Raw genomic sequence first — 15886 nt, forward strand, 5'->3', positions numbered from 1 at the left:
TTTGACCAGACCAGCCTGATTGACAGGCGAAAACGGAGACTTTGCAAAGGTATTTCGGCAACTTAGGTGGGTAATAAACACATAACAAACACACTAATGTAACGCCCACCTCTGCCCCTATTTAACGCTATTTTTATCCCATCTTCCAAAAACGTGGTGACAGGTTCCCTTTAAAAAGCAAGATTTTTGTCAAAGAACAGTGTTCGCCAAGTCAATTGCTGCTCGTTTGGAACAGTACAACATATACAGGTATGAAGGATTGCTTATACACCACTGTTTACATAGGGGATATGATGCTAACAGATTATTTTTTAGGCGACAATAAAATACAATTAGCTGAAAAATGAGTTTGTTCATTGATCGGCTGATCGTTGCCATGTTTATATGAGCCAACGGTCCGAATATAGCAATATATAGCCAATAATCACCTACACAGATGAATTATAGGAGACAGAAAATTGATGATTTATTAAATATATTTAGCTTTAATTGTATACAGTAGGATTAAAGAAATTTGAACGATTTTAGATTTAACTGATGGCATAAAGTATTTCCTATATTTTGCTTATTTCCTAGCTTAGCAATCCTTTATACTTTAATTCAGAATTTGTCAACTGGGATAATATACTAAATAAAAACATACTTAAGGCTGTATGCACACAATGCGGATTTAGTGTGGATCCGCAGCGTTTATTCTGAGCAGAAACGCTGCAGATCCGCACTGATTTACAGTACAATGTAAAAAAGAAAAAAAAGCTGTGCACATGGTGCAGAAAAATCAGTGCGGAATTGGTGCGGATTTCAAAGAAGTGCATGTCACTTCTTTTGTGTGGATCTGCAGTGTTTCTGCACCCCTCCAGGATAGAAATCTGCAGTAGGAAAAACTGCAGAAAATAAGAAATCAATTCCAAACAAAAACCGCACTAAATCCGCATAAAAACCACGGCAAATCCGCAGCTGCGGATTCTGCCAGGAGATGCTGATTTTGTGCAGAAAATTCTGCACCTCTTTTCTTACGTGTGCACATAGTTTAAGAATTGTGGAGTCATGAGCATGATTACAAATTATAATGAACTATTGAAATTCACAATTAATTGCAGGTTTTGATTTGGGTGTTTAAAAGGCAGGTACACCGAGGTATCTATTGTAAAGGTTGGGGTTGTGTTTATTTTAAAGATCCTACACAGTCTGAAAGATTATTTTAAGATGCACTAACTGGTTTGCAGGTAGAGATCCAATTGTTTTTCAGCATCCATAAAAGCCCAAATCAGTATCCAGCTAGTCAATTTAATGGTTGTTATTCTTCTGTTACTCGCATGTGTAATGGAAAAGCTGATAGTGTGCAATTAATTACTAGATTTTGTTCTAAATTAGCCAGCTAAAAGAACGGTCATTAATCTTTACTGTGATTGGAAAGTTAATCTATAAATGGACAAGGGCTGAAAACAAATAGTCCAGACTACTAATGTCAGCTCTTCTAGATTACCTCAAACAGCGGACAAACCAGCAAACAAAAATGAAGTATCAAGCCTCGGAATAAAATAGTAAAGAACATCCTGGATCGGGGGTCATCTGTGAAATGCTCCTCTTTACCAGTCTTGTAAAGCAATATGCTGCACATTAAACCTCTCCATAGCCATAAGCAAAGAATTGGAGAAAGCTGCATTTCCGACAGTTCCAGACATTCAGTGAGGATCCTAGAAATTACCATTTAATAAAAAAATCTGCTAGTTGACCAACCATGTTTTTTGGGTTTTTGTTTTTTTTTAATTAGGATGATAATTAGCCATTAATCAAATGACTGACTGAGAGATGATTGTTCAGTATTCAAAGAGCAATTTATTTATTTTTTACATGTACGAATACGGATTATACAATCGTTTTTTCTTACATACTGACAAATGATTGGACAGCAAATGGTGAGGTTGGTCCGGGCTCTTCAGCATTTTTTACTTGAATTTTAATGAAGAGCTTCTTTGATCAGATTTCATTACTTCCAAAGAGACATTCCCCAACATCCGTCATCCCGAAACATTTTGGCACATTTAGGCTGTGTGCACACGTTCCGGATTTTTCGCATTTTTTCATGATAAAACTGCGAAAAAAATGCATCCATTAAGCATCCTATTAATAGAATGCAATCTGCAATTTTTGTGCACATGTTGCGTTTTTTTTCCAGAAAAAAAAAAAAACACATAGCGGTAAAAAAAAAACGCAGCATGTTCATTAATTATGTGGATTTTTCACAGATTTCCTGCTATTTAATGCATTGGGAAGCTCCGGGAAAAAAAACGCGCAAAAAACATGAGAAACGTGATAAAAACGCATGAGGATTTCCTGCGGAAAAAGTCCGGCTTTGTTCAGGAAATTCCTGCAAAGAATCCTGATGTGTGCACATAGCCTAAAGAAGATCCCGTTTAATACTCTTGAAATTTGACAGAGGACATTCATTACTATTAAGAACCTGTTCTAAATGAGGTATTAAAATATCAATCGTGCCAAGTGTATACAACAGGAGGGAAAGAAGGACAGAAAAATATTTAGATCCTTCAATTGCAGAAATATGAATAAAGACACTGGAAAAAAATATTTTTTATATAATACAGTTATCAGTAAAGAAAAAAAAAAACAACAAAGACTAGGGGGAAAAGATATACTGTGTGTGTGTGTGTGTGTGTGTGTGTGTGTGTGTGTGTGTGTGTGTGTGTGTGTGTGTGTGTGTGTGTGTGTGTGTGTGTGTGTGTGTATATATATATATGTATATATTTCCACCACTACCGCTGTTCAAATAATTTGTTGATTCGTCAGCTTTTCTGGAGGTAGATGGAAATGAATGTTGACTAGAGTTATCTTTCCCTGCTGATATCCACAACAAGGTCAAGAACTTGCAGATAGGAGAGCGCAAACATGAGCCCCTCCAGGAGACACAGTGGCAGACGAGCGTGCATGGCACTGTATACAGAGTGGATTATTCGCTGCACTTCACATGACATTTCGACAGGCTCAACACCTGGAATTATTGCATAGCAAGTGCAACTACATACGTGTTCTATGTTCCTACAATAGAAGCATAGCATCACTGCACTACACAGTCCTAGGAAATAAACCCTGGCACTCCTATCTGTGCGGACAGAGAAGCCGCTGCCGAGCTCGAGGAGGATCTGACACAGCTGCATTTACCATTCACTTTGCTGGAATGATTGTTATAAAGCAAATGTGCAACAGTTTATGGAATAGAGAAATATTATATTTCCAGGAAATTAAAACGACTACAAAGGCATCAGCTCGTCCTTTGTCTTTAGTTATTTCAAGCTGAATAAGAAAAAAAAAAATCATAAAAAATATTACATATCGGGATCTTTACTGATACGAATGCAAATGATGTTTTGTTTGTAGCAAGACATGTTTTCACTTCGTGCCACAAGGGCATCTTGCAGAGGGGGCTGGAAATAATTGAGCTCGTCAAAGCCTTACAGATGCTGGGATAATGATAGCTCACTTAACTTCCCAACCTTACCCCACCGCGGGAACGGCCTCAGCAAATCTGGGGCTGTACACTAAACACAACTGTTCTTACATTCCACACATTGTACAGAAATCTGCTAACTTGCACGCCGCTTGGAAATGTCAAACAAAAAGACTTCAATAATGCAGATAAAAATGAGACAATCCATCGAGGCATCAAGTACTACCAGCATTTTCTCACATGGAGACATTCATTTTTATCCCTCCACTACTACATTTATATTATGTACACGGAGACATTCATTTTTTATCCGTCCACTACTACATTTATATCATGTGATTTTTACATATATTTCATAAGGACGCCATTTAGGAAATGCTTGTTTAAAAAAGCGGCCAAAGGGCAGTCAGTAAAAATGTATTCAGCGCCCTATTCACAGACCTTGGGGTTTAAATGTCAAAGGGCACATATGTTTATAACTTGCTAATCAAAAGAGAACATAAAAAACCAAAAGTTTTCTATTGTGCATTTAGATTAACATTTATACACTGAAATCGGAAGCAATTCCACAGAATAAACGCAAGCGGCTGAGTTATAAAGAATACCAACGATCACTCGGAATACTGAAAAATGTAACAGAAGAGTAGGATACAGCACATTAGAAAATAATGTAAATGGCAATAAAAATGTGCACATCTTATTAAGAACAGGACTGCCAAAGGAAACAAAGATTAGAAATTTTAAGTAAAAAAAAATTGGAGTAAATAAAAGCAAAAAAAAAAACATTTTAGGGAAAAAGAAAATTTTCAGGGAGAAAATCAGAACAAAACCAATTTTAGGGGGACGAAAAAAAAAAAAAAAGGAGTCGGGTGCAGCAATTTTGCTTGGGAAGCAGTTTGTGCTTCTAAAGTGTGGTGCAGCTGTGGGAGGAGAAGGCTACATTGACAAACAGCTAGCCTGCTGCAAAGGTGGCAGGAAATCTATCAAACCGGACAATAAAATTGCAATTGAGTTTCTTTGGCTTTTTATAGCAGACGCACGGATTTTGATATGTAGCCGTGCAAAACTCTTCCAATTTAGGACATTTGTTCCTTCATCAGAGAAAGGTGTTTGCAGCAGTTATCCAAGGGCCAAACACGTCCTAATATAATGAAAGGAGCTAATTGCCGAGGTTGCTGTGCTGGTAATGACGTCACTTGTGGTAATATAGAAAAGTTTTATGTGCTCCACGTAACACACATAAGAAGTAAGGAATCTACAGCACACTGTACAAAAACCTGAATAGTGTTTTAAACAATGAAAGAAAGAAAGAATATCCAGCGTTATACAGCAAGAGAAATGCTAAATGCAGAGTTCAGCTCCGCCAGGCAAAGCGCTCTACATGAGGATTTGTAGCACAACTGCACCACCTAGTGGAGCGGACTGCACACAGCATGTCTAAGCTACATTTTACTACAGTTCTTAGAGGTATAAGGGGCAACGTTTCTCCTTGTGGAGAGTGACATACCGACCCTGCAATGCCAATGTAAGGAGACTTATTTGCCATGCAATGTTCCTCTGGGAAATTAAATATGCAAAATTGCCTCTTCAGAGAGGAAAAGGACTAGAATTCTATAGCGCCACCTGTTGGAAGCAGCGATCCTACAAGTCACAATCAACCCTTTAACGAGCCTTACAATATGACTTGGAATAAAAGCCAAACCAGAATCTCAATTTTCAGACTGTTTCGGGATGCTGCCCCTCATCAGTGCAAAGTAAGATCCAATTTGGCTAGGCGAGAGTCTCTGTACGGAGATCTATGGGGGAACGTTTCTCCTTGTGGAGAGTGACATCCAAAACACACCAGCAGCAAACAATGCTGCATCATTTTATCTTGTGGTATTTCTTCAGCCTTATGGCAAGCTGCACAGTCTTTAACCCCCTTTCCGATATCGGGCGTATAAATGTAAGCCGATGTCTGACACCCAAAACCAAAAATCCCTCTGGTCGTTAAGGGGTGAACCAGTTCAGGACCAGGCCATTTCCCCCCAATCCTAAAGGGCACATATTCAGGTTTTGTCATACATGTGCTTTTAACAGCTCTAGGATTTCTCGTTTATTTACCAAAAGAATTTTGCCTCTATTTCATGGAATCTGTGGCTTACATTTTTAGGAAATTCAGGGTTTTTTTTTTTGTTTGTTTGTTTTTTTAACTACTACAAAGAATTACTAAAATATTTTAAAATTGCGCTCCCTTTACACAGAGATTCATTTTTTATATTGTAGATTTTTGTCACCAATGGGGCAGGGATAGAAAGAGCAATTCAGACTGGCAGTGTTTTGTTTTTAATTCCACACCCAGTCTCCCACAACACTACTTCTATTGCCCATCTACCCTGTAATTGGAGTTGGTCCATTAGTCCCAGTTAGGGAGGAATTTCCGGCTCCTGGCTGCATTGTAGAGCGGATCTCCTTGGGACCCGGCAGCTCCTGTTTCCTCCCGCCATCCATCAATCACATGAGCACTGGAACAACCTCGTTCAGCACTGAATACACAGCGATGGAGAAGGTAAGCACAAGCTGCTTACAAGGCGCTGACATTAAGGAACGTCAGTGCAGAGTTGCGAGTGGACTTCCTGAACATTTATAGGCTTTGGGCAGTTTAGAAGCAGTCAAAGCAGTTCACTCATCCTTACACATCACATTAACTGCACAAACCGTAAAACAGGGAAAATATTATAGAATGATGATACTTATCCAGTATTTACAGTGTACAGCAACATGTATGTCGAAAAAACGAGCCAAGTGCTGCTGGTCACACATTCCCCACAGCCAGTGCCCCGCATAGTGATCGTCTATGAACTGCAGAGCAGAGCTGTATTTCTATTGGCTGCTCTGCAGATCAGAGTGGATCACTATGCAGACAAGGAAACAGCAATCTTATATGGCATTTCTAGGATCCATAGAGTGATGTCCTATACAATGGTGGGCGAGAAAAAAATTATATTTGCTGAAAGAAAACCTATTAGTCACATAAGGAATCGCATAGAGAAGCCAGAACACTCCAAAAATTAGGAAGCAGTGTGACGAGACAAGGACAGAGCGGTGTTTGCCGTGTCAGCATGTGAGAACCACACCTGCAATAAAGCCAGGGCAAGCGATAACAGCACTCAGGGTGCGCCTCCCCGCAGGTCCAGGCACTATACAAATAGGCATTTCATGGTTATGGCACAATTACCTTGGAATGGGTGATTGAGATGGTATCCACCCAAACGCGCCAGCCACCCCACTCGTATTTCACTGCATGGTACAGAAGGATGCGGAAGATGGCGTACACCATTTCTGTAATCTTCTGCTCTTCTGTGTTTTGGGGGCTAAAATAGCACAAGGAGAGCATCCATTCTTGCCAAACAGAGCACTGCAGCAAACTCCTGCGGAATCATCAAGGTCACACAAAGGAGATTAGCACATCCTAATAATAATAATAAACATTGTACACTTCAGGATGTGAGATTTTGGTGCCTTTTACGCCAATGCTGGCACGGCTTTTCTCCGGAGCCAATATTTAATGCTCGGCACAAGACCCCTGACGTTGCCTGCTCCTGTCATGTAGGGAGGTGTGACATTTCTGAGTACCCCGCTGCAGCAGTGGACTGGTGGGGCGAGGTGATGGTACAGCGCTGGATGGACAAGGATAGTAAGGAGTAGTAGACGTTTTTTAGTTATTCTAGGAGTAATGGAGGTGGTGGGCAGAAACCCAAGCACATCAAAGTCCGCAGAAACATTTCTAACACGCAAGCTAAACCCACCACAGACACCTAAACAGACTCGCCACAAAGGGGGCAACAGTCCATATGCACAGCAAGTTCCCGGACCACCTATATTAGAAAGGGTCCACACCAGACCAAATCGCAATACAAATATTTATGAATTCACTATTTTCACATACACATTGGAAAAACATGCATTAGGTGTTAGGTGGGGGACGCAAGACCCTGGTTCAGCAGCCACGTCAGTGGTCCATGGCTGACGGACCACAGCCTTGTGAACCTACTCCTACCTCCTCCTGGAATCCCAGCGTATCTTCAGATTAGCGAGACCGGCATAATGTTATGTGTGCGTCATCCCACAATGATGGCAGTACAGGAGGCACAGACCACCAGCATGGCCGCTGGACCAGGGTCCTACAAAGCTTTTTTCACAACTACCCAGCAGGTACAGAGTTTTGGGGGTAAACGTGGCCATTACATAGAGGGGATTTTATTACATGCTTCTCTATAAAAGCATGCCTTGCATTAGAACATTATTTTATCCGGATTCTTTGACATCATCCTGATCCCCTTTGTCTTATGTTTTACATATAAAAATCGCCTCCAGCGTTTATACAATTCATCAATCTGATTTTCTTTGGTGTCTGATTTGCTGGGCATAGCTACAATATAGGTGGTCTCACAGCACAACACTACGCCACATACCTTCTGTTTTCTCTGCTGTTATTAAAAAGTTTTATCATGTCCGAGAGGAACATCCTCCTCACCTCCATGACCTCTTGGGATGGAGGCGAATTCCGAAGGAGATTAGCGATAACTTTAAGAATCACTGGAGAAAAATAGCAGAATGAAAACATTGCTCTAACACGGCAGCAATATATACGAATATTTAACAATCCTGATTATTTTGACAAGATAGCAGACCCTTTTACGTGTATAAAGGTATACCGACATTCCTTCAATGGGGAAACCAGCATTCAGGAATAATAATAAGTTCCACAATCGGACACTTAACCCCTTAATGACCACCAATACGTCTTTTAACTGACCTGAGATAAGAGAATAGCCTCCCCATACAGGTGACAATCCAGCAGCTGTCGGCTGTACACAATAGCTGACAACTTGCTGCATCAGCCTCGCTCAGTGTTTGCACCGTCCATATCTGTTTAACCCCTTAGATGCTTCCTCTTTATCCCAATTGGTGCCCTCAGATCATGATTGTGTGGTCCTGATGTTTGCCATGGCAATTCACGGACAAATAGCGGCCTTAGAGTCTGACGGCTGTTGTAAGGCTACGTTCACATTTGCGTTGTTGCAAATTGTTGCAAAACGCATGCAAAAACGCATTGTTTTGTGACGCATGCGTCCATTTTTGGCTTGATTTTGGACGCAAAAAAAATGCAACATGTAGCGTCCTGTGCGCCCTGACGCTTGCGCCAAAAATGACGCATGCGTCACAAAACGCAAAACAACGCATGTCCATGCGCCCCCATGTTAAATATAGGGGCGCATGATGCATGCGCCGCTATGCGTCGCCGAACCTGCGCACGACGCAACGCAAATGTGAACGTAGCCTAACCTGTTCAGAAGTTAGTGGCATTTAGGTGGTAAAAATACACATTTTCATTTCTGTTATGCCACTTTGCATTAATTCCTGAAAATTATCAGAAGGGTTAATAAACTACCTGACTGCAGTTTTCAGTATGTCAGGGGGTGCTGTTTTTAAAAATGGTATAACTTTTGAGAGTTTCCAATATATGGGACTCCTAAAGTCACTTCAAACATGGATAGGTACCTAAAAAAATAAATGTTGTAAATTTCCTTGAAAAAATGAAAAATGACTGCTACATTCCTAAAATGCAAACAAAATAAAATAATATTTTACAAATGGTGCTGACGTAAAGCTGACATGAGGGAAATGTTATTTATTAATGTTTTGCTATGGTATGACTATCTGGATTAAAGGGATAATCATTCAAAGTTTTGAAAATTGCTAATTTTTTTACATTTTTCTCAAATTTCTGATATTTTTTATAAATAAACACACAAAAAAAAAAAACAACCTAAATTTACTATTATAATAAATTATAATGTGTCAGGAAAAAACAATCTCAAAATCACTGGGATTTGTTGAAGCGTTCCAGAGTTATTATCACATAAAGTGACACTGGTCAGATTTAAAAAATTTGGCTCCATCACTAAGGGGTTAAAAAAAATAAAGTGCCCCTGTGCTGCGATAATCTTATATCTGATCATACCATACCACAGCACAAAAGAGTATACAGACAGAGCATGGGATCGCAGCTAATTCCGTGAAGTAAAACATTTCACTGCTGGTTTTTAAATGTTTTACCTCACAGAAAGCAGCATCTGTGATCCCCTGCTGTCCTGTCTGTATACTCTCTATTGCTTCCTCCCCTGCCCAGGAGCTGTGGTATGATCAGACCACGTCCCTGTACGATCAGACACAGCCATTACACAGTACACAGCAGGGGCACATTTATAAGATTATCTCAGCACAGGAACATTTTGTTGTTTTTTTTTTTAAACATATCCAATTGTGGAAATTATTAAAATTCTTCCAAGATCAATTGATTAAAATATATTGTATTCATTCATTAAAGAAAACCCCTTGAAGTCACTATCAGGTGTCTGGCATCAGATTACTCCCCGCTCTTCCCTAAGAACACAAACACTGGGCTGAACTGAGCGGGGTGAGTATTTATGGGGCGAGTAATCGCTGTTGGTGGGACAAGCTTTATAGCTGAATGTGTATGAACACGATCAGCTAGCAACATGTAAAAATATGATTACCAAATTAGTTTTTTTTTGGTTTTTACTCTTGAAAAATAAAACTAACATTTCAATATATATTTCTTGTCATTCAAACTTTAGTACATCAACTTTCATTGTTGGATCTGTGCAATCAAAGCACCAATACAATCCTATATACATAAATGTAAATGATAGAAAAAAAATTAAAGTTAAAAATATTTAGAAACAAAATTCCTTCAGAAAATAAAATGTCACAATAAAGAATTGCCTGCAACCAGCAGACATGGGAGCAAAAACTGACTTGGTATTATTTATGCGGCACAAACATCTGAATCGCAGAGCACTAGGTCAATATTTGCATCTTTTTGTAACTATCAAAACTCAACAAGACGAATAGCAAGCACCCAGCACGCCGTCAATCACGGATATTGTCCCAGCTCACGGAGTAGAGATGTCAGTCTATCAGACAGATGCTTTCTATATGCGAGGAGTCAAGATTAAAAGAAAATAAAACCCCACAGAAAATTTCTGCCACATAACATGCTGATTCATTCCAAACACTCCGCTAAAACCTGTGAACACGAGAATATTGCCAAGGAAAATGCAGGATAAAAAGAGTGAGAGGATTAATCATTTCCATCCCAAACTTAGCAGCCTGATAAATCTCTCCAAGGTATGATCACAGAGCCTTAGAATTGGTAACTAAGATCTGTATAAAATCCGTGTCCTGTGTGACTGTGTAGACTTCAAGCCTCTCATTATCTTATTGCTTCATAACATCAACACAGTCAACAATACAGATTCACCAAGGAAGGAAACAAGCCAAGTGCCATCTATGCGAGAATCCAGACCTCAGACAAGACTTCATTTGTTTATTGGCAACAGACGTCATGATCTTCCTCAAGCTTTGGAAAACCCATTGTTTTCTTTTACTCTGCTCCTCCCATAATGGGAAATAAAACAAAAGATCTATGGTATGAAGGCCATAAGAAACCCAACAATGAGGTCAAGAAGCTAGGATCCTCACTGAAGGGTTTGCTCTTCACAGAACGTCTCTCCGATTGGTGGAGCTCCCACCCATGGAACCAACAAAAACCCTAAAAATGAAGACATGGTAAACCATGCAACCCCAAGACATTTTATATTTCTATGCCGAGCAGCGCATCACTAAACAAGTGCTGTGGCTTCTTCATTCGCAGGATTGATGGAAGCACTTGTAGGCACTTATAGGAAAACACAATGTTAAGAAACAACATCTTAATAGCAGCTTTAGGAAGAGAATGGTCAACCAATGGGCACCGCAACTAAACTTTAAGGGTATGTGTCCACGTGCAGGAAACGCTGCGTGTTTGACGCTGCGTGGGGCCACAGCGTCAAACACGCAGCGTCCAGATGCTCCAGCATAGTGGAGGGGATTTTATGAAATCCCGTGTCCACTATACGTGGAAACACGCATCCGTCGGCCCTGCGACTCCGGACATGCTGCGCGTCTTTTAAGATCGCAGCATGTCCGTGTTCCTTGCGGCGACGCTGCGCCGCCGCAAGGAATAACACAGGGCCCTATGTGTGGGGTGTGATGATCCCGGATGTGTGCAATGAACACATCCGGCATCATCGCGTCCCAGAAGGGAGCGGGGCTTAGCGCTGAGCGGGTTTGACGATACCGCCGGCCATCCTGACCGTGGACACTTACCCTTACAACCCTGGACATGAGTCTAGAATGAGACTTATTTAGAATCCCACTCAGCTCTGCAGAGGGGTCAGATTGTCAGTCATTACATGTCTCACACTGCTAAAGACCCCTTCATCTAAAATATAAGCTCTGAAGCAGATTCTCAGGGAGATCAAAGTCTATGTCTGTGTCTCATTTACATATTGGAATAAGACATCGGATCGCAGTTATCAAGGTATTGTTTTACTCAGCTTTCTAGGACCTACATGCCCATGTAGACTTTAGGAGGGATGATCCTACCGATAGTACACGTGCAGTAAGATAGGGTTTCTTATAGGACCTCTTCGCTCAGAGTCGGCATCCCTAACTGTGCCTGAACAGGAGTACGTCACTGGGGCTCACTACACACACACACACAAAGCCCAGAAACATTTTTTTCCCACACTTACAGGGATTTTGGATCTTGACCGAGGAGTCTGGGTCCGGGTGTTGCTTATGTATCACTTGTGTGCTGATTTGTTCTATGAGAATCTGAAAAATGAACAGTTAAGAAATCAACATTCGTTACTGAGAAGGTAGAACAGGAACCTATACATTGCGTTTCATAAAGTACTAAGGTCCCCAAGAACATTAGATGCAAGTCACCCAAACACACTCATTTTGAGGGACAGCGAACCATCTGAAGCGTATAGAGGTGACCCGACCATACCCCAACATAGATATGGGGAGAAAGAAGAATCAGGCAGGTTTCACCATGGTGAAGTCTACTCATCACCCCCAACGAAAAATCTGTAAGAGGTAGCTGTGAGGAACAGCAGCTGTCCCACCCAGGGATACGGGCATCGTAAGGACAAGTTATTACCTCAAACAAAACATTGTAAGTTGTAACGGAGATGGTTTTTGCTTCCAGTAGTAGCCTCTCCGCCAACAGAGAGAACAATCCATGGCCCTGCATGACTTCCACCTTCCTCCTGTAGCAATGAAAAAGAGAAAACTAGCAAAAGCCAATGTTCAAGCTTATTAAGCCAAGTGATATAAGGTTTTCTAATAAAAGAACTCTTAGGGCTACCGTTTATATTAGACTTTGGCGCAACAAATCATATTTAAAACTATTCTTTTGACCTGGGATACCCTATTCCATGTACTTTAACTATCAGCAGGTCACGGCAGCGGCTCCCTAGGGACACGCCCCCGCACGGGACACGCCCCCGCACGGGACACGCCCCCGCACGGGACACACCACATTAGCAATCTACGACAGTTTGATTTGCTAATTAAAAGGATTTAGGAATTTCTTTCAAAGGCAGCCACTCAATTTTAGGACAGGTTTCTGTCATTGTAGCAAGATGGCGGACATAAGGGAATGTTTTGCCAAATATTTCATTAATTAGTGTGCATTGTAATTTAACTCTTTAACGACCTATGATGTACAGTAAATTTTCATCATAGATCCATCATAAGGAATGCATGAATGATAACTCCTACAATATCTTCTTGTAGCGGTCTCACTTACTTTGGTGACAAGTGCTTCAAAAAATATCCCAGGACTTTTAATCCCTGGACTCGGATTCCTTCACTTTTCGAAGCCAGCAGTTTATATACGACCCTTTAATATTTGAAGAAACAGAAACATGTAAGAGATATTCAAATCTCAGATAATTAAGAGACTCAAGGCTCTGATTCATCTTTTGCATTTGTTTCTTTAAGACACTTTCCTTTTTAGTTTTGTGGTACTAGTTGCAGTTTTTGGCACCAAATTCATCAAAATGGCCCGAGCGATTCATAAATTTGTGGCAAATTTTAAAAAATGTGCCGCCTTCCAGTCTGGAATAATGCTTGTAACATTTGGTGCTAAAACTCACGAAAATTGTACCAACATTTTGCATACTTGAAAATACACCGGGGAGGAAGGGGGGCCTCAAGTGAAATTTTGTCACATTTTGCACTCTTTAAAAAAGTTGCAATTGATGAACCATGTGAAAGTACCTGGAATTACTAGACTCTGCCTGTTAAGCAGAAAACAGAACAAAAAAAAAAAAACACGACAAACATAAAATAGACTTAAAAAAAGGAGCAAATGGAATAATGGATGTAAAAAAAAAAATATACACTGTGTGCAGAATTATTAGGCAAGTTGTATTTTGATCACATGATACTTTTTATACATGTTGTCCTACTCCAAGCTGTTCAGGCTTGAGAGCCAACTACCAAGTAAGTAAATCAGGTGATGTGTATCTCTGTAATGAGGAGGGGTGTTGTCTAATGACATCAAAACCCTATATAAGGTGTGCTTATATATTAGGCAACTTCCTTTCCTTTAGCAAAATGGGTCAGAAGAGAGATTTGACGGGCTCTGAAAAGTCCAATGTGAGATGTCTTGCAGAGGGATGCAGCAGTCTTGAAATTGCCAAACTTTTGAAGCGTGATCACCGAACAATCAAGCGTTTCATGGCAAATAGCCAACAGGGTCGCAAGAAGCGTGTTGGGCAAAAAAGGCGCAAAATAACTGCCCATGAATTGAGGAAAATCAAGCGTGAAGCTGCCGAGATGCCATTTGCCACCAGTTTTGCCATATTTCAGAGCTGCAACGTTACTGGAGTAACAAAAAGCACAAGGTGTGCGATACTCAGGGACATGGCCAAGGTAAGGAAGGCTGAAAAACGACCACCTGTGAACAAGAAACATAAGATAAAACGTCAAGACTGGGCCAAGAAATATCTTAAGACTGACTTTTCAAAGGTTTTATGGACTGATGAAATGAGAGTGATGGACCAGATGGATGGGCCAGAGGCTGGATCAGTAAAGGGCAGAGAGCTCCACTCCGACTCAGATGTCAGCAAGGTGGAGGTGGGGTACTGGTATGGGCTGGTATCATAAAAGATGAACTTGTGGGACCTTTTCGGGTTGAGGATGGAGTGAAGCTCAACTCCCAGACCTACTGCCAGTTTCTGGAAGACAACTTCTTCAAGCAGTGGTACAGGAAGAAGTCGGTATCGTTCAAGAAAAACATGATTTTCATGCAGGACAATGCTCCATCACATGCCTCCAACTACTCCACAGCGTGGCTGGCCAGTAAAGGTCTCAAAGAAGAAAAAATAATGACATGGCCCCCTTGTTCACCTGATCTGAACCCCATAGAGAACCTGTAGTCCCTAATAAAATGTGAGATCTACAGGGAGGGAAAACAGTCCACCTCTCATAACAGTGTCTGGGAGGCTGTGGTGGCTGCTGCACGCAATGTTGATCGAAAACAGATCAACCAACTGACAGAATCTATGGATGGAGGCTGCTGAGTGTCATCATAAAGAAAGGTGGCTTTATTGGTCACTAATTTTTTGGGGTTTTGTTTTTGCATGTCAGAAATGTTTATTTCTAAATTGTGTGCAGTTATATTGGTTTACCTGGTGAAAATAAACAAGTGAGATGGGAATAAATGTGGTTTTTATTAAGTTGCCTAATAATTCTGCACAGTAATAGTTACCTGCACAAACAGATATCCTCCTAAGATAGCCAAATCTAAAAAAAAAACACTCCAACTTCTAGAAATATTAAGCTGTGATATTTATGAGTCTTTTGGGTTGATTGAGAACATAGTGGTTGATCAATAATAAAAATAATCCTCTAAAATACAACTTGCCTAAGGGTACCGTCACACAGTGAAATTTCCATCGCTGCGACGGCACGATTTGTGACGTCGCAGCGTCGTATGAATATCGCTCCAGCGTCGTAGACTGCGGTCACACTTTGCAATCACGGCGCTGGAGCGATGCCGAAGTCCCCGGGTAACCAGGGTAAACACCGATGTTTACCCTGGTTACCAGCGTTAACGTAAAAAAAACAAACAGTACATACTCACATTCCGGTGTCTGTCCCCGGCGTTCTGCTTCTCTCCAATGTGTAAGCGCCATAGCCGGAAAGCAGAGCGGTGACGTCACCGCGTCACCGCTGTGCTCGCTTTCCGGCCGGCAGGCGCTCACACAGTGCAGAGAAGCTGAGACGCCGGAGGACTGACACCGGAATTTAAGCATGTACTGTTTGTTTTTTTACGTTTACGCTTGTAACCAGGGTAAACATCGGGTTACTAAGCGCGGCCCTGCGCTTAGTTACCCGATGTTTACCCTGGTTACAAGCGAACACATCGCTGGATCGCTGTCACACACAACGATCCAGCGATGTCAGCGGGTGATCAAGCAACGAAAGAAAGTTCCAAACGATCTGCTACGA

The 15886-nt window shown here is 41.1% G+C and overlaps 1 protein-coding gene across 1 annotated transcript in view; it reads right to left on the bottom strand.

Annotated features, from left to right (window-relative positions):
* Positions 1 to 15886, bottom strand: part of LRBA (LPS responsive beige-like anchor protein) — a 749089-nt gene that overhangs the window by 619534 nt on the left and 113669 nt on the right. The window contains exons 17-21 of the mRNA XM_077279308.1: positions 13176 to 13268; positions 12525 to 12633; positions 12112 to 12193; positions 7921 to 8044; positions 6684 to 6876 (exon numbers count right to left, since the gene is read on the bottom strand). Coding sequence (XP_077135423.1) covers positions 6684 to 6876; positions 7921 to 8044; positions 12112 to 12193; positions 12525 to 12633; positions 13176 to 13268 — 601 coding nt within the window. The remainder of the gene's footprint in view (positions 1 to 6683; positions 6877 to 7920; positions 8045 to 12111; positions 12194 to 12524; positions 12634 to 13175; positions 13269 to 15886) is intronic.

This window comes from Ranitomeya variabilis, chromosome 1 (genome assembly GCF_051348905.1).
Source record: "Ranitomeya variabilis isolate aRanVar5 chromosome 1, aRanVar5.hap1, whole genome shotgun sequence".
Lineage (NCBI taxonomy): Eukaryota > Metazoa > Chordata > Amphibia > Anura > Dendrobatidae > Ranitomeya > Ranitomeya variabilis.